General features: G+C 43.5%; 1 protein-coding gene and 1 long non-coding RNA gene across 4 annotated transcripts in view; one reads left to right on the plus strand and one right to left on the minus strand.

Annotated features, from left to right (window-relative positions):
* Positions 1-1,482: 1,482 nt before the first annotated feature.
* LOC309380955 lies at positions 1,483-18,805 on the minus strand. Of its 2 annotated transcripts, XR_014173218.1 has the most exons (4): positions 18,689-18,805; positions 9,731-9,995; positions 5,145-5,256; positions 1,483-3,304 (listed from the first exon to the last, which is right to left on the minus strand). It is a non-coding gene; the product is annotated as an uncharacterized lncRNA (long non-coding RNA). The 2 variants fall into 2 exon arrangements; XR_014173219.1 differs by lacking the exon at positions 1,483-3,304 and having other exon boundaries at positions 4,575-5,256.
* A 663-nt stretch (positions 18,806-19,468) lies between these two features.
* Positions 19,469-24,167, plus strand: part of EGFR (epidermal growth factor receptor) — a 146,485-nt gene continuing 141,786 nt past the window's right edge. For both annotated transcript variants that reach the window (XM_081931013.1, XM_081931014.1), the window contains exon 1: positions 19,469-19,613. In XM_081931013.1, the coding sequence (XP_081787139.1) occupies positions 19,484-19,613 (130 nt within the window). In that variant the 5' untranslated portion in view covers positions 19,469-19,483. The remainder of the gene's footprint in view (positions 19,614-24,167) is intronic.

The following is a 24,167-nucleotide window of genomic DNA, read 5'->3' on the forward strand; positions in this document are numbered from 1 at the left end:
TATTAAATAAAATTAAAGTGGTACCTCGGGTTAAGTACTTAATTCATTCTAGAGGTCCGTTCTTAACCTGAAACTGTTATTAACCTGAAGCACCACTTTAGCTAATGGGGTCTCCTGCTGCTGCCGCACCACTGCGGCACAATTTCTGTTCTCATCCTGAAGCAAAGTTCTTAACCCGAGGTACTATTTTTGGGATAGCGGAGTCTGTAACCTGAAGCTTATGTAACCTGAAGCGTATGTGTCAGGGGTTCAGGAGCAGAGGCACAGGGGAGAGAGGAAGCGGGGAGCGAAGGGTTAGGGTTAGGGTTATGTAACCCGAGGTACCACTGTAGTTTGATTTTTCAAATTATTACAAATAATTACCAATCAAAATAATTGGCAAAAAATAATAAAGAAAGAAAGAAAGAAAGAAAGAAAGAAAGAAAGAAAGAAAGAAAGAAAGAAAAGGTCTTTTCTACAGTGGCTCCCTATTTGTGTATCTCCAGCAATACACACCTGGCAACTTCATCACATATCTTAAAAACTTTCCTCTTCTCACAGGCCTTTGGCTGATTAAACAGTCTATGGCCTTTTAAACTGGGGCGGGGAGGCGGCCAGTATTGTTTTTGTTTGTTACATGTTATAGGGAGCGGATAGTCCTGTGTTGTTGCTGATCAGAAGGTCAGTGGTTCGAATCCCTGCAAAGGAGTGAGCTCCCATTGCTCTGTCCCAACTCCTAGCAGTTTGAAAGCATACCAGTGCAAGTAGATAAATACTGTAGGTACCGCTGTGGTAGGAAGGTAAATGGCGTTTCCATGAGCTCTGGCACTCGTCATGGGGTCCCATGATGAAGAACAGTTTAGTCCTGCTGTCCACATGACCTTGAAAGCTGTCTGTGGACAAACACTGGCTCCCTCGGCCTGAAGGGACCTCATAGTTACCTTTGACTGGATTTAACTGCCCTGGGGTCCTTTAACTTTACTATGTTATATATTTTTGTCTTTTTTATTGTAAACCACCCTGTGATTACAATTCCTTGTTTAAAACATAATAGAGTCTGCAAAAATGTTGACAGCAATACTGGAAGTTCCAAGACTAGCATGCTTTAATTTGGAAGGTGTTTTTTTAAAACCTATTGCAATAAGCAATTCTGTAAAGAATTTGTAAAGAATTTTGGGGGGTAGATAGTCTATGTATTTTGCTGAAGTTCCTAGTGTTTATTTAGTACTATGAAACTATGTATCTTTTTATTAAGCATCTTGTTTTTAAGATTTCAATTTTTTTGCTAATATAATATTTACTTTGACCCCCCCCCCACTTTTTCTCTATATAATCAGTAGCACTTCTCTTTGTACATTTGTTTTTTGACAACCTTTTCTGAAATTGGCTATGTAGCCATTCAAATATACAAAGAAAGGGTGCAGGACCTTAGATGTTGCAGGCTTGTTAAAATAATAATAATACCTTTATTGTCAATGTATAACCTGTGTACAATGAAATTAACTGAGCCTCCCCCTCCCCCCGGACAAACACTCAGTCTCATTGCACTCTGTGTGCTTGTCACACAACACACCAACCCCGAAAGTCAGTTGCACTATATTATTTTCCGTTCAGCAGCCTAACAGCCCATGGATAGAAACTGTTTTTAGCCTGTTGGTACGACTGATTCTCCTTCTATATCTCCTGCCCTAGGGTAGAAGATTAAAGAGGTGCTGGCCGGGGTGTGAATCGTCCCTGATAATTTTTCTCGCTCTCCTAAGGCATTGATCCCTTGCGGTGTCATCTAGCGGACTCAAGGGACAGCCCATGATATCATGTGCTGTATTTACCACCCTCTGTAAAGACTTTCTGTCCGCGGCTGTCAAGCCAATGCACCCCACTGCGATACAATATGAGAGGATATAATATGAGAAGGAGGTCATCAACTGTTGTTTAACATTGTTCTTTCGCAAGACCCTGAAGAAATGGAGTCTCTGTTGGGCCTTCCTAACCACCTGAGTTATATTGTTTTTCCAAGTGAGGTCTTCACTAAGGTAAACTCCCAAGGAATTTAAAGGAAGAGACTCTCTCCACACAACCCTCCCCCCAATATACAACAGGGCTGGTTCCCCTCACTTCCTCCGAAAATCCAACACTGTCTCCTTTGTCTTGCTAATATTTAGGTGCAAGTTATTCTCTATGTAGATGCTTTTTCAACCTCCCCCCTGTACGCTGATTCATCTCCACCTGTAATTAGACCCATTATGGTAGTATCATCTGCAAACTGAATAACTGAGGTAGATGCATCAGATGAAATGCAGTCAGATGTATACAACTGAGTACACACCTCTCCCTGTGGGGTGCCAGTGCTGAGCTTCAGGGAGGTAGATGTAACAGGCCCAATCCTCACTGTTTGTGGGGTTATTAACTCTTTTAGGTTATTCTAGTGCTGCAAATCTCTCATGCCTGTCAGGGGCTGGTCTGGGGCTTAATGTTGCAAATGGATTGGTAACAGGTTTTTTTAAATATTTACGTAATTTTTCATGGAAAGGCAAAACCTGTCTTCAAATGAGAAAAGATACTGGCTGGTATTTTGATACAATTGATGTCATGTGGACTTTGCAACAAAAGGGGGGGCATGTATGAGGAGTGCCCATCCTAGAATAAATACTAGTATTGAAGCACCTACAATTATCAGGCCACTCTTACTGATTTGCGGCCAGTGCTGCAATAGCATCAAGGAATGCTTATATCTAAAGCTGGAGCCCCAGCCTAGTTGAGTGTTTTATTTTGTAGGATATTTAGCTTGCTACACTAGCCCTGAATGTCAGACTAACAGCCCTGCAATATGTCCTGTTTTGAGTTATTTATTTCCTATCATATGTGTTCATTTGATAATGATGTAGTAAATGAATGCTTTAAATTCTTTTTGAGTGAAGACTTTGCAAAAGGATTGATATATAGATTTTATTTTACTGGAGACTGAACACTGATATACTAATAAGCATGAATCTAATAATATTGTAACTTCTTTGGAAGACCTAATTTGGAAATACATTCAACTTAGCTTGCTCAATTACATTCTTTAATATTGGCTAAATAGTCAGGAAAAGCCATTGCTATGATTCTTGCAACATGGGACTTTAGTCTATGTTGAGTTGTATTAGAGATTCAATCCCAATTACTTGGTTTCCTCTAGGAGCCTGTGGCTTGGACTGTGGCTCATGTTCACTGTTGGTGGTCTTGCTGTAAAAGCACATTCTTTGTGGAAACAGATTGCTGACTGCCGACTTTCAGTTTTTTCTTGTGCTGAAGGCAGGTTTGTTTTGAGGGCTGATACAGATCCCTTTGAAGCAAAAAAGAGAAAAAATAGTCTTTTTTCCCTTTTGTATTTACTTTAATATACATTTGATTGACTCCTTGCTGATACTGTCAGTAAGACTCTCTGTATACAGTTGAAATCAAAATTATTCAATCCCCATTGCAAATGTTTATTATCAATATTTACAGACTTGTTATTTATTATTATTTGAATTTATATACCACCATAGATGCGGGTGGTGCTGTGCGTTAAACCACAGAGCCTAGGACTTGCCAATCAGAAGGCTGGCGGTTCGAATCCCCGCGATGGGGTGAGCTCCCGTTTCTCGGTCCCTGCTCCTGCCAATCTAGCAGTTCGAAAGCACATCAAAGTGCAAGTAGATAAATAGGTACCGCTCCAGCGGGAAGGTAAACGGCGTTTCCATGCGCTGCTCTGGTTCGCCAGAAGTGGCTTGGTCATGCTGGCCACATGACCCAGAAGCTGTACACCGGCTCCCTCGGCCAATAAAGCGAGATGAGCGCCGCAACCCCAGAGTTGGTCATGACTGGACCTAATGGTCAGGGGTCCCTTTACCTTTACCTATATACCCACAGATCTCAGCTGTTTACAATGAGCAAATCAAGCAAAATCAATTGAAATACCTCAATATTTCAAGTGGTTTCACCCAAATTCAGCTGACAATGCAACTTATACTGGCTTCTCTAGGCTCACTATTATCCAACCCCCTGAATAGAATCCCTCACAACAGCACAAATACAACAGGTGTTGTCTCAAGAACACCTGGTGCAAGTAATCAAGGGCTTCATTAGTTGCACCAGGTGTGCTTGAGCTGGAACACATGAAATACCTGAACTGACTAGGGGTTTGCTGAGTGTCAAATCTGGGTGCATGTTAGAAATATGGCTACATCAAGAGAATGGTCTAAGAAGGTAAGAGAAGAGATCATTGCCCTTCACAAACAAGGAGCAGGATACAAGAAGATAGTGAAGGCACTGGATGTTCCTAGAGACACTGTTGGAAGCATAGTTCACAAGTACAAAGTTAAAAGAACAGTGATTACACTACCTGAATGGGGCAGAAAAAGGAAGCTATCTGCATGTCAGGGACTGGGCAGAGGAGGAATGGTGGAGACCACCTCCCCAACCTGACCCTTCCAGAGAAGAGGAAGACAGTTTAGAATTACAGCAGGGGTTTGGGTTGAGGGAGGTCACTGCTCAGAGGCAGATGAAGGGAAAAGTTGGGAAATAATGGGAGAGGAGGAGGAAGAGGAAGCACCAGGGTGGCGACAGCCACGACTTGAAAGTGGGAGAGCAAAGATCTCAAAGACCGAGGGCACTTGTCAGCATCCGTAGAAAGGATGACAAGTGAGGAAGTGGGAGAAACAGGGGTGGAGATTCACTTGGGACAATGCCGTTATCCAAGAAGCCTCTCTCTGTAAATACTGTGGATGGTAAGAACATTCCTTGTCTTTGTACGTTCCAGGGCAACCAGCCAGGGGAGTTGCTGGCAGCAGCCTGACACTTGAGTCAGAAACCTGATTTCAGAGAAGACAGGCTGGGAAAACCCCTCAAGTGGCTCCAAAAGAGCTGCAGCAAGACTTGGTGGCAGCAGACACTGAGGTTTCAGTGAACACAGTAAGGTGCATACTAAACGCAGAATGTTTCCATGCCAGAACTCCAGGACATACTGACCCCAAAGTACAAGAAAAGTTGGCTCCAATATGCTCAAATAAATAAGCCACAGAAGTTTGGGATTCTGTTCTGTGGAGCAATGATACAAAATTGGAATTTTTTGGTCTCATGGATCAGCACTATGTCTGCAGGAAGAAGAATGAAGCATATGCTGAAGAGAACACTCCACCTACAGTGAAGCATGGTGGTGGCTCGGTGACGCTCTGGGGCTGCTTTGCATCCTCTGGTACTGGAAACTTGCAGCATGAGGAAGGCAGGCAGGATTCATTGAAGAATCGGAAAAGCCTAGGAGGAAACAACACACCATCTGTGAGAAAGCTGAAGACTGGAGTCATTGGACCTTCCAACAAGACAATGATCCCAAGCAAACCTCAAATACCACCAAGACTTGATTGACGTAGTTCTGGAAGGTTCTACAGTGGCCAATGATAATACAGTCGTACCTTGGAAGTCAAATGGAATACGTTCTGGAAGTCCGTTTGACTTCCAAAATGTCCGGAAACAAAAGTGCGGCTTCTGATTGGCTGCAGGAAGCTCCTGCAGCCAACTGGAAGCCCCGGAAGCCCTGTTGGACGTTTGGCTTCCAAAAATAATTTCAATTTCAACTCTGTGTGTGTAACTATATAATAATAACTACTTTCATATAATTTGTCTACCTTTAAAATCCATTTAAATTAGATGCAAAGGAAAGAGGGGGCTTTGCCCTGCCAGACTTAAGGTTGTACTATGAAGCCGCAGCTTTCTGCTGGCTAAAGGATTGGCTACTTCTTGAGGACACTGATGTGCTAGATCTCGAAGGTTACAACAATGCTTTTGGTTGGCATGCATATTTGTGGTATGATAAAGTTAAGATCAATAAGGCCTTTAAGAACCATATTGTCAGAAAAGCAGTGTTTAATGTCTGGACAAAATATAAAGACTTACTGGAAAATAAAACACCAAGGTGGCTTTCACCTTTGGAAGCTAAGGCCCGAAAAGGAACCAATATGGAAGCCTACTGGCCAAAATATTGGGAACTGTTAGAAAAAGACGGAGATAATTGGAAATTGCAGAGTATGGAGAAAATGAAGGACAAAGTGCGAGACTGGTTACACTACGCTCAGATTAAGGAAATTTTTAAAAGTGATAAAAAGTTAGGATTCCAGGTGGAGAAATCGAAGTTGGAAACAGAACTGCTAGAACCTAAGACCAAGGTACTTTCAAGAATGTATAACTTGCTGTTGAAATGGAATACACAAGACGAAATGGTTAAGTCGGCTATGATAAAATGGGCACAGGATATTGGGCATAATATTATGTTTGAGGATTGGGAAAGGTTGTGGACCACTGGGCTGAACTTTACTGCATGTAATGCTTTGAAAGAAAATGTAATGAAAATGATATACAGATGGTACATGACCCCAGTTAAACTTGCTAAAATATACCATTCGTCAGATAACAAATGCTGGAAATGTAAGGAAAATGAAGGAACATTCTACCACCTCTGGTGGACTTGCCCTAAGGTGAAGGCCTTCTGGGAAATGATATATAATGAGTTGAAAAAGGTATTTAAGTATACCTTCACCAAGAAACCAGAGGCCTTTCTTCTGGGCATTGTCGACCAGAAGGTGCTAAAGAAAGATAGAACATTTTTCATGTATGCGACAACAGCAGCAAGGATACTACTCGCTAAGAATTGGAAAACTCAAGATCTACCCACACTGGAAGAATGGCAGATGCAACTGATGGACTATATGCAACTGGCGGAGATGACTGGCAGAATCCGAGACCTGGGAGAAGAAAGGATGGAAGAAGATTGGAAGAAATTTAAGACTTACTTACAAAAATATTGTGATTTATTGGAATGCTAAGAAAGATGCTTAGTTATAAATAATTGGTCATCACTAAAATAGATCAGGAATTGATGACAAGAGAGATTAAGAAAAACAAATTTGCAGGAGAACTATTTTATTGTAATTAAATAAGCGGTCACAAAATTTGGAAATAAGATGATAATTTGCTGGACAAAAATTTATTAATGATGTAAATGGGAGTGGGAGGCGTGAGGAAGCTCAAAGATGATATGAAATTTTGTTAAACAAAGTAATACTTTTTATTGTTATTGGATGTTTTTTTTTTCTTTTTTGTAAAAACCTTAATAAATATTTATATAAAAAAAATAAAAATAAAATCCATTTAAATTAAAGCTATCTAGCTAAACCTGGCTGGGTGCACATTGCCAGCTTGAGACACAGATGGGTTGTTCTTTTTCTCAGGTTGGATCAATTTTGTGGCACCAGGTTGAAACAGATGAGGTTCTGCTGGCTTCATATTTCAATGTGTGTGCTGTATAAGTCCACCAAAGAACAAATATTGTTTGCTAACAAGAGGCTTCAAAAGCCTTGATGAACTGCACGATAGCCTTGTGTGCGTCACTCTAGAGACCCCGTGCCCCTAGTTTTGCAACAATTCCATGAATCCTTGACCTGTGCTGCTGAAGACCCTAATAAATCTGTTATGATTGGCCTGAGCAGACTAAAGAAAGAAAGAGTTATGTCCATGCAGTGCTGCTCCCTTTCACTGTACATTTTGGAGGTGTTTTATTGTGGAAGACAAATTGCATTTTCCTTATGGAAGGACAACGATTTCTATGGATAATTGTCTTAGACTTGCAACAGAGAAAAATTAAGAATGTCATCCAGTCTAGTTACATATCTATCCTAGAAAGAAGACTGCTGTTGAAATGAAATGCTTCCCCTTGGAATAATAATGAATATGCAAATAAAATCACTTTAAACCAGCATGTTTAGGTGTAACAAGGAGATGAAATCTATTGGGTGATTGGAAACATCTCTTGGACAGGATTTATAGCTTGGAGACTACATGGTTAGTCACTCTTTAGAATGGATTCAGATTGCCATTTACCAAATGGCAGCTTACTGTGATGTGCAAGTAGCCACTTGGTAGACCAGGATATCTCTATTTATTCTGCCCAGCAGTAAGGTGTGATAAAATCATTTCCTGGATCTACTCTTAGTCTTCCCGTTTCATATCTGACATTTGGAAATATCATTATTTCCAGTTGCTATATAGTTGCTATATACACTTTAAGAAGAACTAATTGTGCCCTTGCAAATGCAACAGCTTGCCATTATAGCCCCAATCAAAATAAATGTAGTTATGATTAACCCAGGACCCATAGTTTTCAACTGGATTCAGTCACAACGTATTTTGTTGCATTCCTGAAGAAAATGAAATATTGATTCTCTCAAAAGAGGTATTTTCCATTTCTGTAGATTACAGTGGGGATTTTAATTCACAGATTTCAGGATTGTGCAGCTGTTTCAATAAAATTATATTAGCCATTCAGTATACACTAATTTTATTGAAACACAAAAATGATCTGGTTTTCATTTATGTTTGTTTTGGTAATTTTTGTTCTGGTATCATTTCAACTATGCACAATCAACAAAACAACAGCTCACACTCATAAATCATTTTCAACATTATCTGACTTCTTTGGGCAGGCACAGAGTAGGTTCAGCATAGGGCATAACTAATTTAAAATATATCTAGTTTAAAAATATTAAATTCAGTTTTTGAATTTATAAGGTGGCCATATGCATGCCCTTAAAGGTTAAATATCACCTTTTTGGGAGGAGGATATTTAAACTGGGGACATGGTGCAGATTCAAAATATAAATGCACACACACTGGCACAATTTTCTGTTTTATTTGGGGACTCTGAAAATGCTTTGAAATAACAATAAAAAAAGAAAAGTAAGTGATCCCACCAAAATGGCCTCTCGGTCTTAGTCAAATTTGCCTATTTGGGAAAATTCATTTGATCAACAGTTTCCAAACAGGTCCACCCTGCTCAGGCCATTTCAGTGAGTACACACAGGAACTCAAATGCTAGAAAAGAACATATTCTTCCAGTCAGGACCAAACTGTTCATTACATTGCTCAAGAGTTTTAAATCACATGCTTAGGCTTGGGCACGTTGCTTTCTTAACTGGGAGATTTTTCAGCAGGAAAATGGCACAAAAAGAAGGAGTTAATTCTTCTCTCATCATACAGCAGTCCTGGTCCAGATTAAGGTACCCTGCAACTACTTTTCGTTAATAAGGAGACATGCCCAATCCTAAGCAAGTGTTTAAACATCCTCCTAATGTAACATAATTTGGGCCCCGTTCCAGCTGTTCAAGCACACAAAGTGAGAATCTCAGACAGACAAATAACTGGACATACCATGAGCAATGGGGCAGACTATTGGTTTGAATAGAGCTGAGCAGAACAACAGTTAATGGTGTGAGATGTGAGCAGGGAAGTCCTGGATCAAATGTCACCTCAGCTGTGAACACATCTGGTGTAGGCACACAGTTCTCTCTGAACCTCAGACCCACCCCACAAAAGAGGGGAAATAATACATGACCCCTCCCCTTGACAAGGTGGTTGGGGATAATAAAGTGCTCAGAAGCACTCTATAAATGCTACATATCACTGTGTGACTTCTGTGGAAAGAGCCCACATCTCATCACTCCAATTGAATGAGATTGTCCCAAGCATATTAGCATCCAACTGGCGTTGGGGGGTGGGGGGTAGGATCTTTTTCTTTTGCCTTCTCAGGCTCCAGCCATCTGCTGTCTCAACTATTGCTCAATACTTAAACTGCCAGAACCATTCTGAATAGTTGTCATTCTGGCCAATATCACTCTAGGAGGCTGTGTGTTGCAATAATTCCTATTCCCACCTAATGACTGAAAAACAAACATCCTACCCCTTCACTGAGTGTGCTGCTTTGAACAGGGTGGCGGTCCTCCTGTATCTCCCCATCCCAGGCAGAGTCCAAAACATTTGGAGCCTCTTCACCGGAAGCAAAATTTAAAAGTTCAGTATGGAGGTCTGAGAGGCTGTAAATGAAGTGGGTAAGAACAGTGCTGGCTCCTCATTGCGTACCCTCAAACTGGATGATCAGAAGGAAACCTTTCTGATTCCCCCTGTGATCTTTCTGAGTGCTTCATGCAGCTGTGTGTCTCTCTCCCCTGCGTAGGAAAAAGGAAGCAAAGAGAATGTGGCTGGCTCAGGAGATCTATGCAGAAGCACACATGGAGCCGACATTGTCCACACTCCCTTAAATGAACATAGCAAGTTAACATTTAACGTTAACTCAAATTCTAAGGAACTAGTCAGTCATAAATCTTTGGGATAATTTATCTTTTCCAGGCTTTGCTCGTTGTAGCCACTGTTGGCACACATAATGCAAACTCTAAATCAGTCATTTTAATTGACTCCTTATAGGAGTGGAATAAAAAGACAGAAAACAGGTTTAAGGAGAATTGAAATTGGTTTCAGAAAGGTTTTGCTTCTCATCCATTGTTCTTTTGTTAATCAAGTCAAAAAAGTTTTTGAAAAAGAATAAAAACATGTAAAGCCTGTTTACTAAAGGTACAGTATATGGAACAAATGGCCAGACTGTGAGTAGCAAATCCTTTTAAACTGCATTAAAAAATTCTGTGTAAGAAACTGAGAATGCTTCCAGACAGTCACTATTTTGGGGTGAGATCCAATCACATCCTGGCAAATGCAGGTCACACAATTAATGCTGATTCAGTGCTCTTGTGCAACAAACTTGCTCCCCCCTCCTGACCTTTTGTGATAAGGAAACTGATGAGAAAATATACTGGAAAGCATAGGAAAGCAATTAAATATTCCAAAACAGTCCCAAACCAACAATGAAGGAATTTTAAGTTTACAGAGAAAGTCCATGATGCAGCAAAGCAGATATATTTATATTTATTTTTATCCCTATAAAGAAAATGTAAGGCACCCAAATATAAACAAAACATGTTAAATTGTCTGTGGGTACCATGCATAAGAAATGGAAACAAAGCCATTTTAAAAGTGATAAAACATTAGCTTTGATAGGAGGAAAAGCAAGTGCTCTGTCATAAAATGATCTGTCATTTTAGAAGGCAATTACTAGACATACAATATTACTTATAGCTGTTTCTTCATTGATTTCTTCTCCATTGTTCATGTAGACTATATGCGTATCTCATAGTGCATGGAGGATTTAAGTACTTCGGTATTAACCTCAACACCACAGACACAAGACAACATATAGGGGCTGTATAAAGGCATTCAACAAGAACTTAGGAAACAGAAGCATCTCAGTCTTAGCTGGCTTGAGCGAATAGCCGTGGTCAAAATGTCAGTGTTACCTAAGTTCTTTTTTTCTCCTTCAAGTTTTGCCTATCCTTTCAGCTAAAGAGATGGCAAAACAAACTCAATGCTTTTGTGTCAGGAGGCAACAAATCTAGGAGAAGCAACAAAACTCTCTACATAGAACAAAAGGAGGAATGGGAATGCCTAACTTAACATTTAAAAAGATGTTAAAATATAGCATTCTTGCTCAGGTTGATGGGAGAAGAGATTACTAAAGTAGACCAAATATTATTTATGTATGCCACCAATGCGGCAAGAATTTTGTTAGCCCAAAAATGGAAATTACAAGAATTACCAATGGTTGAGGAGTGGCAGATGAAGATGATTGAATATGCGGAGTTGGCCAAATTGACTGTGAGGATCCAGAACCAAGGCGACCAGAAATTCCAGAGAGATTGGAATAAATTTACTTTAGCTGAAAGGATAGGATCTTAAAGAGGCTATTGTAAAAAGTTGAAGACATTAGCAGGACTGACATAAATCCTGCAGCACAGTGTAATAATAATATCTGACCATAGAAGGATTTGATACATATCAAAGGACAGAAACTGACAATAGAAAGGCGTGTACAATTTATGAGGAAGCAGGAAACCAGCTGAAGGGAGGGAGGGAAGTCACAAGCTCAGGGGAGCAAATGCATTTGATTCATTATTGTAATGTTGTTATATTTTATTAATGAAAATAATAATAATTATATTTTAAAAAATAAACTATGCTGCTTTTCAAATTAAATCCTTGATCCCATTGCTCAGGGGGAGCCCTGGGGTTCAACTCAAGATGGTCTCTGCCACACCTTAATGGGAACCCGCCCTTTCTTACCTTTGTCCTTGAAGGCGGTAAAGGAAAATAGACAATCCATTTAGTACTGTAGATCAGTACTTATGTGTGGAGAACATGGAGCAGAACACTGGCCCCAGACCCTGAACCACTGATCCTGGATCATTCAGCTTTCAGACACACAGATAAATATTAACAGTTCAAGGATTTGAAGGACATAAGCATTTCTACAACCCGTGACCTGCTTCCCAGAGGGAAAGCAATTTCCAAAGAGGAACTGCAAGGAAAATTAAGAGGCACTCATATTACCTGGTTTCAGGTAGCCCAGGCTCATTCTTTTGAGAATGCAGGGGAGACAACCTAGCATACTTGCTTTGTATGAATCCTTATGAAGCAGGATGACCTGAAGGGTGCTGTTTCCCAAATATTAGATTACGAAGTGGAGGATGCTAGAGGCCTTCAAATTGTATGGGAATCAGACTTAGGTCACCCAGTTGAAGATCACAAATGGGAGGGTATCAGGACCACTATCCCACTCAAAACCATCTCTGCTTGCTTACAGGAGGCCTTGCTCAAGGTCGTTCTCTGATGGCACTGGAAGCCAGTTAGGATGGCAAAAATTAATCCCTCCCTTTCCCCTTTATGTTGGAAGGGCTGTGGAAAGCTTGGCTAATTTATTCATGTTTGGTGGGAATGTCCTCATATTAACAACTTTTGGAATAGTGTATTCTCCATTATATCTGCAATTACAGGCCAATTCCTTTTCTCCAAATCCTGTCTTAGTCCTACTGTCTTTGGACTTAGACTTAGGCTCCACCCTGCACCACAGCCAACTAGTAGAGCTCTTACTGACTGCACCATGATTAGCAATAGCTCAGCAATGGAAGAACCAGAACGTAACCCCCCTGAACATATGAGAAAATAATATAAGGGATATAGCAATGTCTGAGTGTCTCACCAGACGAAGGAGGGCAATTAAAGGCATAACAAATAGTGACACCTTCTAAGAAATGTGGACCCCTTTCTTTAACTATGTTAATGACCAAAATCAAGACCTTCTTATACCAGGTCAATATTCTCAGTGGAGAGATATAATTGCATTTGAATTTGCATCCCCAAATGATGCATCTATAAAGTTGTTAGACTTTAAGTTGCTGCACAGGACTCTATTGGTTTTGCTGCAACATGGCTACTGCTTTGGAAGAATATATAACCAAGGCGTTCTCTCCCCTTTCCAGCAGCACAATTAACAAGGGAACTCCAAAAGGCTGGATTTTTGCCTCTACAATAATGTTTTTGATTTTGCTGCTTCTTTTACCTGTGCTAAGCAAGTGCACATCAATAAATGTGGATTGAAACATGTTCTTGTCTGCCTTTTATGATGCACTGATTGCTATGTATTTAGTTTATGATGCTTTGTTATGACTTTTGTTCTTGACAAATACATTCATTCAGCCAGTTAAAAGTAAACATCCTTTTTTGATGCAGGAGGAACTGGGGCAGAATGCAACTGCAGGTAAAGACCTGGGTGAAACTTTACTTGTATATTCCTCAAGTTTCATTGAACTAAAAACCAGTAAAACTAACAACCTACAATGATGTAATGATTGCAAAGCTAGGTAATCATTAACAGCATCAACAACGTTTGGTCATTACATTGCTAACAGCAGTGTGTCTGCCACACTGCTGCAGCTGAGGGGGTGGGAGGTGGGGGTGTTCCATGCCTTCTCAGAAGACACTGAGCAAGAAGCATCAAGGCCCTGTGGATAATGTTAATAACTTGTTTGTACCATTTCCATGAACAGGCATAAGAATTCCCCTTTAAGGGTTGTTTCCACACCAGCTGTTTAGTCTGGAATTGAGAAGAGCAATTCACTCATTTATCAGGGAGACAAACTACTGCATTCCAGTGTTTTCTACAGTGTCATCCTGTCCTTTTTTTAAAAAAACACCCAAGTTGTTGCAATTTTTCTGACTTTGAATAGATTTTCAGCAGCAATCTGTTCCATGCAGGATTTACATAGTGTGCATATCGACTGTATACGAGCCCTGCTGGATCAGACCAAAGGCCTTTCTCACCCTGCAAATTGCTTCCCACAATAGCCAATCAGATGCCTGCTATTGTATTCAGGGACACTGCCTATGATCATAATAGCCCATAGAGCTATTATGACTCATTATTATAAATCAGAGTTGGAATGAATCTAGTCCAACGAATGCTATTTTTCTAGAAAAAGAGGTGCTGGAATTCACCACGAACACCTTCCTTTTTCTCTGAAAATTGCAATGGTGCTGAGCTGAGAGATGCTGGAAATGAGTTCTGGCAAGTTCCTGGCTGAATAAAAGCCTTGAACCCCCTTCGATGCAGGAATATGCAGGTGGCCCATATGGGAACCAAACCCACAACCTTGGAATTTTATCAGCACCATGCTCTAACCAAATAAGCAAACAGATGCTATTGATAGCATTATCTTCCATGAATTTAATCCCCTTTTAAAGCCATGAAAGTTGTGGTAGTAAATCCCCCCCCCCCCCGTTTACCTTGGTGCTGTATGAGGAAGTACTGTCAGATGTGATAGCCAGAATTGTACACAGTATTTGAAGAGCGATCATAGAATCATAGTGATGGTAGATTTTGTAGGGTCCACATTTAAAGCAAACTAACACAACACTTCCAGGTCAAATACATGGATGAAAAGAGTGTTATGCTTTCATTTCTACACTTCTTCAAAATTTGCAATAAAACTATTGATTAAAAAATTGAGGAATGGGGGAATTTACCCTCGAATTAGCAGCCACTCCCTGCCCCTTCTGTTTAAGAGAGAGCATGCATGGGCTTCTCTTTGCAAACAGTCCTTTCCCCCATTTGAGCAGATGAGGAGCAGGAAAATGCATTGTGATTGAAGAAGAGCTTCCAGAACACATTTTGCAGCCGCTGTGTAGATACAAGAACAGGAACTACAGCTATTGCTAAACTGGCAAAACTAGGCTGCTCCCTGTCTGTTGTTTTCTAATAAATTTTCCTTTTAAAAAGAAAATACCCTTTTGCCTGCTTCCTGACACAATCTTTGCACTGAGGGAAACTGCATGACATTTGTGAACATTAAGATTGTGGTAGACAACACAAGAGATACAAGAATTCTCTGCCTAGAATTGTCTCCCACAGCTTGTCACAAAGCAAACAGAATGGAGCTTCTCCAATATCTGAGGCACTGATAAAGCTATAGTTGTAGCCTCCAATCCCGTCCCATTTCCAAATGAGGCACTGGGAAGGAGACAGACCCCCGCAACATGTTCCCCTTCTCATGTTATACTCACAAGGAGAGAGCAGGCGTGAAGCTCAGTTGGACTAAATCCTCTTCCCGATGGGTTTCCAAGAGGATTGGGCATCTGAAAGCAACTCCTCTCTGTTCCCGTTCCAACTTCTATGAGAGACTATGTGCCAAAGGTGCACATTTGCGGAAATACTCATAATATGAAATGTAATACCAGCACTACATAGGCCTTTTTATTCAGAGCAAGTTCTTGAGACCAGGCAGCATAAACCTGTTTTGTTTCATTCAGCATCTAGAATCAAATGTTGAATTAACACTGAATTTAACTCAGGAAGTATATGTGCATGTGTTTGCTGTCTGCGGTTGTTACTGCTTCTTTCCTTTGCTGGGTTTTTAGTTGGGGGGGGGGAGTTGTGGTATGACTTGATAGATGTTTCTAAAATTGTGATGGATTCCCCTGGGGATGGATTCCCCTGGGGAAAAATACATTCCTTTACACCAGTAGTGAGGAGGTTTTGGCCTATGTGCTGCACATAAATTTTGGTCTAATTTCATGCAATCCGTCTTACACTCTAGCCCACTCTTGCTCTGGACCACTCCTCTGTGAATTGCTTCCTTTTCTACAAATGCACCTTGGGTTTGTGTTGAGTATGTGTGTGTAAGAGAGAGGGAGGAAGACAGCGGGGAGGAGATTGGGATGCTACAGAGAGGGAGAGAGAGAGATACAGATACAGAGTGGCATAGGAAGGGTGAGAAAGGTTACCTTTAAGTGACTGTGCTACGCTACACAAAGGATGATCAGAAGGCATAACATGATCTATTGAAAGATCTCTGAGTGATTTATAGTAGATGGGCAATGGTTTTTAACTTCCACTTGTGTAATAGCAGCAGCTGCAATAAAAAGGCTTTCCTGCCTAAATCAGACTGATTGTTAATATGGTATAGGGATATTTAAAAGCACTACCACAGCTGGGCGGCAATGCTCACTCCACCACTGCCTTGCTTTTTAATCAGATTGTTTCCTATTCCAGAATTTTATTCATAAATTTTCTTTAAAGAGATGGCAAATTACTGTAATTTGACCTGAAGGTGCTGCTGTGCAATGCCAGGTCAATGACTGATAAGACCACTGCTATCCATGACCTGATTGTGGATGGAGGACTTGACCTGGCATGTGTAACAGAGACTTGGTTGGATGAAGCAGATGGGCCCGTCCTTGCCGCTGCTTGCCCACCAGGTTTCTCTTACGCACAGCAACCCAGGTCATGTGGGCGGGGAGGGGATTTACAGTGATTTTTAGGAAGTCATTAGCTTGCACCAGGCATCCTATTGGGAAGCCCCCATTTTCTGAGGGCATGTTCTGGAAGTTGGGCAATAGGGGAAGTACAGGATTCCTTTTGGTGTACCGACCTCCCCGCTGCACCAAGGATTCCCTGCCCGAGCTGCTTCAGGTGTGGCGGATGTTCTCCTGGTGACACCTAGTTTGGTTGTCCTAGGGGATTTTAACATCCATGCTGACACGACCTTACAAGGGGCCGCTCAGGACTTCGTGGAAAGCATGGCCTCCATGGGGCTGTCCCTGAATATGTCTGGCCCAACCCATAGCCGCGGACATGCCTTAGACTTGGTGTTTACCTCTACGGATGTTGGTGATCTAACACTAACTAAAAGCGAAACAAAAGAAGTGCCATGGTTGGATCACTTCCTGGTGCAACTGGACTTCTCTGCAACCCTTCCCCTCTGCAGGGAGGTGGGACCAATTCAGATGGTCCGCATCCGCCACTTAATGGTTCCAGAGAGTGGTAGGGGATGTTTTATCCCATGCTGATGGCCTTTCAGTGGATTTCTTGGTGGCCTGCTGGAATGCGGAGTTAACCAGGGCTATCAACTGTCTGGCTCTTAAACGCCCTCTCTGACTCCATGGACTGGACATGGGTTAGAGCTCAGTGTCGAGCCTACCAGTGGCAACAGTGACGGCGAAGAGGACCTTCTTCACCCCCTCTATTGCATCTGCTGGAAACAGCAGCAGGAGGCGCTTTCAGGTGTTTGCAATCTAACAGAACAACCCTCACCACTGGGGCCTGGCAAGGACTCCAAGATCTCCTGCAATTATTTTGCAAAGATTTTTTGCAGATAAAGTTGCTGAGATTCGGAAAGAGGAAGACTCCACTGTGCAGGCAGGGCCAGGGCAGAAGAGTGCTAGAGTCCTGTCTAGTCAAGTTGCATGGGATCAATTCCAATCTGTTACCTCCGAGGATGTGGACAGGCTGCTTGGACAATCCTTGCCCATCCTGGCTCATAAAAGCGAGCTGGGAAGGGCTGGGAGATGGGCTCCATGGGGTGGTGAATGCTTCCCTTTGTGAGGGAGCCTTCCCAGACCCACTGAAAGAGGCGGTCATTAAACCGCTTCCTAAAAAAACATCTTGGGATCTGGCCGCTATGGCCAACTATCACCCAGTCTCAAATCTTCCATTATTGGGCAAAGTAATTGAGTGGGTGGTTGCTGAACAACTCCAGGCACGCCTGGAGGATGCGGACCATTTGGATCCCTTCCAATCGGGATTCAGGTCTCATCATGGGAGTAAAACTGCCTTGGTCGCGCTGGTTGATGATCTCCGGTGGGCTAGGGACAAAGGTGAAAGCTGTTTCCAAGTTCTAATGGATCTCTCAGTGGCCTTTGATACCATCAGCCACAACATCCTTCTGCACCATCTAGAGGAGCTGGGAGACCATTATACAGTGCTTCCGCTCCTTCCTCCTGGGCTGTGTCCAGAAAGTGGTGCTGGGGGATGAGTGTTCAGACCTCACTTGTGGGGTGCCTCAGGGTTCCATCCTCTCCCCCATGCTTTTTAACATCTATATGAAGCTGCTGGGAGAGATCTTCAGGGGTTTGGGCTGGGTGTTCATCAGTATGCAGATGATACCCAGCTCTACTTCTCTTTTAAATCAAAACGGTCTCAGTCCAGTATACCTGAAGGAGTGCCTCCACCCCTATTGTTCTGCCCGGACACTGAGGTCCAGTGCCAAGGGCCATCTGGCAGTTCCTCCACTGCAAGAAGCCAAGTTACAGGGAACCAGGCAGAGGGCCTTCTCAGTAGTGGCACCCGCCCTGTGGAACGCCCTCCCAGCAGATGTCAAGGAAATGAACAACTACCAGGCTTTTAGAAGACATCTGAAGGCAGCCCTGTTTAGGGAAGTTTTAAATGTTTGATGTTTTATTGTGTTTTCAATGTTTTGTTGGAAGCCGCCCAGAGTGGCTGGGGAGGCTTGGCCAGATAAGTAAGTACGTAAGTAAGTAATATTATTAATTATGATTACAACTGCCCTGTGATCTTTGGATGGTGGTACATAAATTTAATAATAATGATAATAAAAGCATAAATTCTGCTTTCCAGGATGACCATGCCCAGAATGTTTAGGGAGGGAGGGAGGGGACAGGATGGTTAGGCCAAACTCACTTAGGGTGGCCTGCAAAGAAGCTGCCGAAATGCGCAAAGTAGGATGGCCGGACTGGCCGGCCTTCGAGGCGCCCCCTCGGCTCCCCGCTCTATGACTGCGGGACCCCTCGCTGCCTCGGCGTTCCCGGCCTGGCTTCCCCCCCGCCTTCCTCCTCTCCCCATCTCCGGGGCTTGGGAAGCTGCAGGTCGGCGAGGCGGGGCAGCGGTTGCAGCAGCCGCAGATAAGGAGGACCACAGGCGGCGGCGGCGGCGGCGGGGGCAGTGCGCGTGCGCGACGCTCAGCCCAGCTCAGCCCGCCCGACTGGAATTTCTCGCCCTTCCCACCAGCGGCCGCGCCGGGCAGGTACGAAGCTCCACCTGAAGGCAGCGCGGAGCGAACCTCCCGGGCCGCCGCCAGCCGCGCTTCTCCTTCTCCCCGAGTCTCCCCGCCGCCTCTTTCCCTGCTTGGCCGGAATCCTCCGAGGGAGCCGCTGGAGCGCTTGGAAACGCGGCGTCGACGGACCGGGGAAAAGTTTTGCCGGCCAGTTCCGCGCAGAGAAGGGAGCCGAGCAGGCGCGTCGTCCTCGTCTTCGCCGCTGGCCCGGCGCCTCCCGCGCACCTGGAGCGGGGCCGCGGAGGGCCGGCTGCCGGGAGAAGCGCCCCGTCGGGCGGCCCAAGAGCCTCTTCTGGCTGCTCCTCCTCTCGGCTGCCGGAGAGCAGCGAGCGCGGCAGGCGGCGCTCCCCTGGCATGGTCCGGGGCGGCGCCGGAGAGGCAGCCCGGCGCGAGAGGGGTCGCTGAGGAGCCACCGGCGGGAGATGGGGCTGCGCGGGGCTCGCTCGGCTTCGCTCGCCGGCCGAGGAAACTTCGGGGCGAGGCGCGCGGCCGCCGCCCTCCTGGTGGGGCTGCTGGCCGGCAGCTTGTGCGGCGCCGCCGACGAGAAGAAAGGTGAGCGCGGAGAGGGGAAGGGTCGGCGCTCGGAACGGGAGTCCGGAGGCGCCTTGGCTTAGTCGGGAGGGCGCTTTGCACGTGCTCCGTGCCAGTCCGCGCCTCTGATTTTGCCCGCCCGCTGAGTTAGTATTTATTTTCCCGCGGTGCTGGCCCAGACTTGGATAATGCCCCTGTTTTCACCTGTGCTAAAATACTGACTTTTTGGGTCGTGGAATTGTCTTCTGGGCTTTTCCCTGGGCGCCAGGGAAGCCCTTGGTGTGGAGTCCCTGCTCCAGACTGGCTCTCTGTGGTGGTGGCTTTGCATCAGATGCCTCCCAGGTTATCACAGAACATTTGCCATAATGGTTTGATAGTAGTAATAATATTTGCTAATAGTAATCCTTTTGTGGGGAGCTGAGACTGTGATCGGGATCAGTTGTTAGGTCTTGAAGGGAAAGCTCAATATAGTGAAAACTAGAGGCGGTACAAGTGCCACAATTTCTTCCTGACTTCCTGGGTAACTTGCTGGCCACTTCAGACTTTTCTTAAATAACAGGACAGAGGCAACAGGAACAAGTTAGACACACATTCCCACTATACCCAGTGACCTCTTTGGAATGACCTTCTAAGAATGAGAGCCAACTTTGTCTGCCATTGAGGTGACATCCACCCCAATACAGAACTTGTCCCAGAATATTTCCTAGTTATTTTTCTTATTTTGTTCATATTCTAAAGTGCTGCCTAGCTTCAGAAAGGTTATGTCGTAATAAATTTATTTGCTTTTAAGGTACCACATGATTCGCTGGGGTTTTACAGGAAGAGACTTGGCCAAGACGAACAAATTGATAGTGGAGAGAAGTCTGTTGTTTATGTGTGGACTTTGTCAGTTTCACAAGGACCCAAATACCCTGCGAAGTGGTTCCTGCCCAGAGTTCATTATCCTTTTCCTGTAACGTGGGGAAAACCACCAGTGATTCATAGGAATGCCCAAGCCTAGCAACTAGCATTCCAGCCAGACTTGAGGTTTGCAAGTTCAGTGTGTGTGTATGCTTGGTTCCCTGTCCCAACCTTTTAAAATGACCTCTTAACTATCTGGAAGAAATAGTTGAGACCAGTGCCTTTTCAACTCTGCTTTTTCTAAAAGGAAAAAGGGTTAGACGTTGTTAATGTAAGTGGTTCCCAATCTATGATGGAAAGCCTTGTCAACCTCATACGAATTTGCCTGGAGTTTCATCCACTCTCTCCGTCTCCCTTCACTTGGCTTAAGTTTAAGAGCTGTAAAGAAAGTGTTCTGTTGTTGCTGAAAAACCAGTTTGAAAGCTGCAGCAGGGATGGTGGGAGAGAGTTTTGTGGTGGTTATTTTGATCTGTAAGTGGTTTCCCCTTTCTTCTTCTTCCCTTCACTTTTGTGAAGTTTTTAGAGCAAGGAGCCAGCTTTATTTCCAGGCAAATTTACTTATTTTGGAAATCCGTCAAAAGGGAGGAAATGAAGATTTTCTTCTTTCTTTCCCCTTTTACTGCCTCTTTCCCGAGGGAAAAACCAGCAGCTAAAAAAATCTGATACATGAGCTGAGCAAAAGTAGTTTAAGCATTTCATGACGCTGGACAATAAAACTAACTTTGAAAAGGAGAAACGCCTCTCAGAGGAGCTTATTGCACAATCTTAACATCAAGAAGTTTTTCTCTCTGCTCCAAACAGCAAGTTCATACCTGTTGGTGGTGATGTAATTGGGGCAGGGCTGGCTGCCTTTTTCTTTTCAGTAAACTCCCATCTGCCTTTGTGTAGTTGTGGCTAGCCTGAGTTGGGTCCTTGTAGAATCAAACTGCAAAAAATGTATACTGGAAAAAAAAGCATTTAGCATTATGTACATATTTGATATAATGCTATTAAGGGATAACTGCAGACAGGTTCTGCTATGGTCTATGGACTAACACATATTTTAATTAAAAAAAAACTGGTGGCAGGAATAACTTTCTTGGGTCACCAGTGTAACTGAATTTGGGCTGCAGCTTCAGTTTTTAATGTTATGGTGGGGATGCAAATTGTGTTTGTTTCACCCTCAGTGTTGTATACTGTCAAGGACAAGAGCGGATGTATCTGTTTTGACTTTATCTTGTTCCCATAGTTTGTCTGAAGATTTATAAAGCAATAGTTAGAGGTACCGGTATTTCACATTGTATTTTTCCAGGGTATCATAAGGGGAAAAGACAAATCCCCGCCCTTAGGAGCTTACAATCTAAATGTCAACAGTGAAGGAATCTGGTGCAGTTACATGTTCAGTTCTGGGGGATTAAGTGATAAACTGGCTTAATAGTGTTATGTTGCTATCATGGTTCCAAATACATTCCACTGAGCACGGTGCCTGCTTTCTATTGGCAAATACTAATAAGGGGGCATGATCTAATATTCATTTGCTGTAGATAACAATAAGTCTGCTTCTATAAGTTTCTTGGCTCCCAGTACATTTCCGGGCACAATTCAAAGTGTTGGTGCTGACCTTTAAACCCCTAAACGGCTTCGGCCCTGAATACCTCAGCCCCCGTCATTCAGCCCAGACACTATGGACCAGCTCTGAGGGCCTCTGCCAGCTCCCTCACTGCGAGAAAGGATGTTATAGGGAACCAGGCGGAGGGCCTTCTTGGTAGTGGTGCCCACCCTCTGGAACACCATTCCATCAGATGTCAAGGAGTTAAGCAACTATACAACCTTTAGAAGACACCTGAATAGGGAGGTTTTTAATGTTTGATGTTTTATTATGTTTCTGTATGTGCTGGACTGCCCAGAGTGGCTGGGGTGCAATTATTATTGTTATTATTATTCTGGTATAAGAGTTGGAAGCATCAGTTCTACGAGGAAAGGCTGTAAGTGCTTGTGTCTTTTAGATTAGAAAACATAGTGGAGTTTAATGAGTATCAAAGATGTGTGGCTTCCAGTGGCGTATGGAGCCCTGGTGACACCCAGGGCAGGTGGGCACCAGCATGTGCACATTGTTCTATAGGGTGGGGCATGTGGGGCGGGGCACACGGCCGGAGCTGAGGGGGACATGGCATGCATGTGTGCTGGCAGCAAAAGCAGTGTGGGGCTGAGCCACTTGTCCCTGCTGAGGGAGAGGTTGAGGGGGAGGTAGCAGGCATGGGGCTGGAGGGTGCTGCCCTTTGGGGTCCAGTGTGCCGTCCCCAAGGTAGGTGCTGCCCGGTGTACCCTGCCCCTTCCACCACCCCACTCCTCCACTATTGGTGGTTTCCACTATATAGAGCACATCACCAAAACCTATCAAAATACCATAAAACCAGGAGTCTTTGGTCTGATCCAGTGAATTATTTATGGAGGGCCTATTTTCTTATATGCTGGGAAAAGGCACATTAACTGACAATGTCCCATATAGCAAGAATGCATGCTATACTGGATTCTGTTATCTCTCCCGTTATTCAGGTGTTTGTTTGTATTGTCCTGTTTGAAGTCACTGGTTCCCAGTATCAATAGTTTAAAGAACACTAGGTCAAACTCTTGTAAAAGTCAGAAGCAAATGTACATCTTTTCAATATTATATATATATATATATATATATATATATATATATATATATATGCAGGTTTTGGTGTCCTCGGGTGTCTTCCCGTGTAAAAGTTGGGGTGTCTAGGCGACGTTTCGACGAGGTCTCACTCGTCATCTTCAGGCTGGTGCTTTCGGCTTCTTGTTACTGGAACAGAGCAGGATCTCAGTGTTTGAGTTCCTATAAATACTGTTGAGGGGTGTGGTGTATAGCCTCCAATGTTCTGGGCAGAGAGGAAGTTCCCAGGCTAGTGTGCCTTTTCTTCTTTTGTTCCTTAATTACTTGAGGGATATCTTGAGTGATTTCTTGAGTGATATCCTGAGTACCACTTAGGTGGGTCATTAGGTGTGGATTAGTTGCTAAAGTCTTTGTGTCTTGACCTCTTGAACTTTGTGAAGAGTTTTTCTGAGAAGATGGCTGTACTGCACTTAGTTGTGCTCTGGCTTGGCTTCGTGTATAGGGGCGAGCTGTGGTTTTGTGGCCTGTGTCAGCCAGATCTGTGTAGGGATTGCAGGGGGGTGCAGCATCCGGAGGTGCCACCATGGTTTGGCTACTGGATGGTGTCTGTAATTTATCTGTGGAGAGGGTCTGGGTTTGGGTCTGGTGTGGTTGATTGGTGATGGCGTTCTGTGTGCCTCTGGATCTGGATCTACAGATAAAATTAGCAAAATCCTCCATAAACACAATATCAAAACAGCCTTTTGCACCAACCAAAAAATAGCCAATATCCTCAGAAACCCCAAGGATAAAATCCAGTTGGAAAACCAAGGGGTCTATGAAATACCCTGCAAAGTCTGCCCAGCCACGTACATTGGACAAACAAACAGACGAATAAATGCACGTATCGCAGAACACAAGAATGCCGTCAAAAAAGAAGAAAAAACTTCCTCTCTTTTCCAACACATGAAAGAAACAGGACACGAAATTAATTTTGCAGATTCCAAATTGCTCTTTAACATGGAACATCACCACAAGAGAATAATCATGGAAGCCATCGAGATAGAGAAACACCCTCACAA

The sequence above is a fragment of the Podarcis melisellensis genome (genome assembly GCF_964234715.1).
Source record: "Podarcis melisellensis genome assembly, chromosome: 12".
NCBI classification, from domain to species: domain Eukaryota; kingdom Metazoa; phylum Chordata; class Lepidosauria; order Squamata; family Lacertidae; genus Podarcis; species Podarcis melisellensis.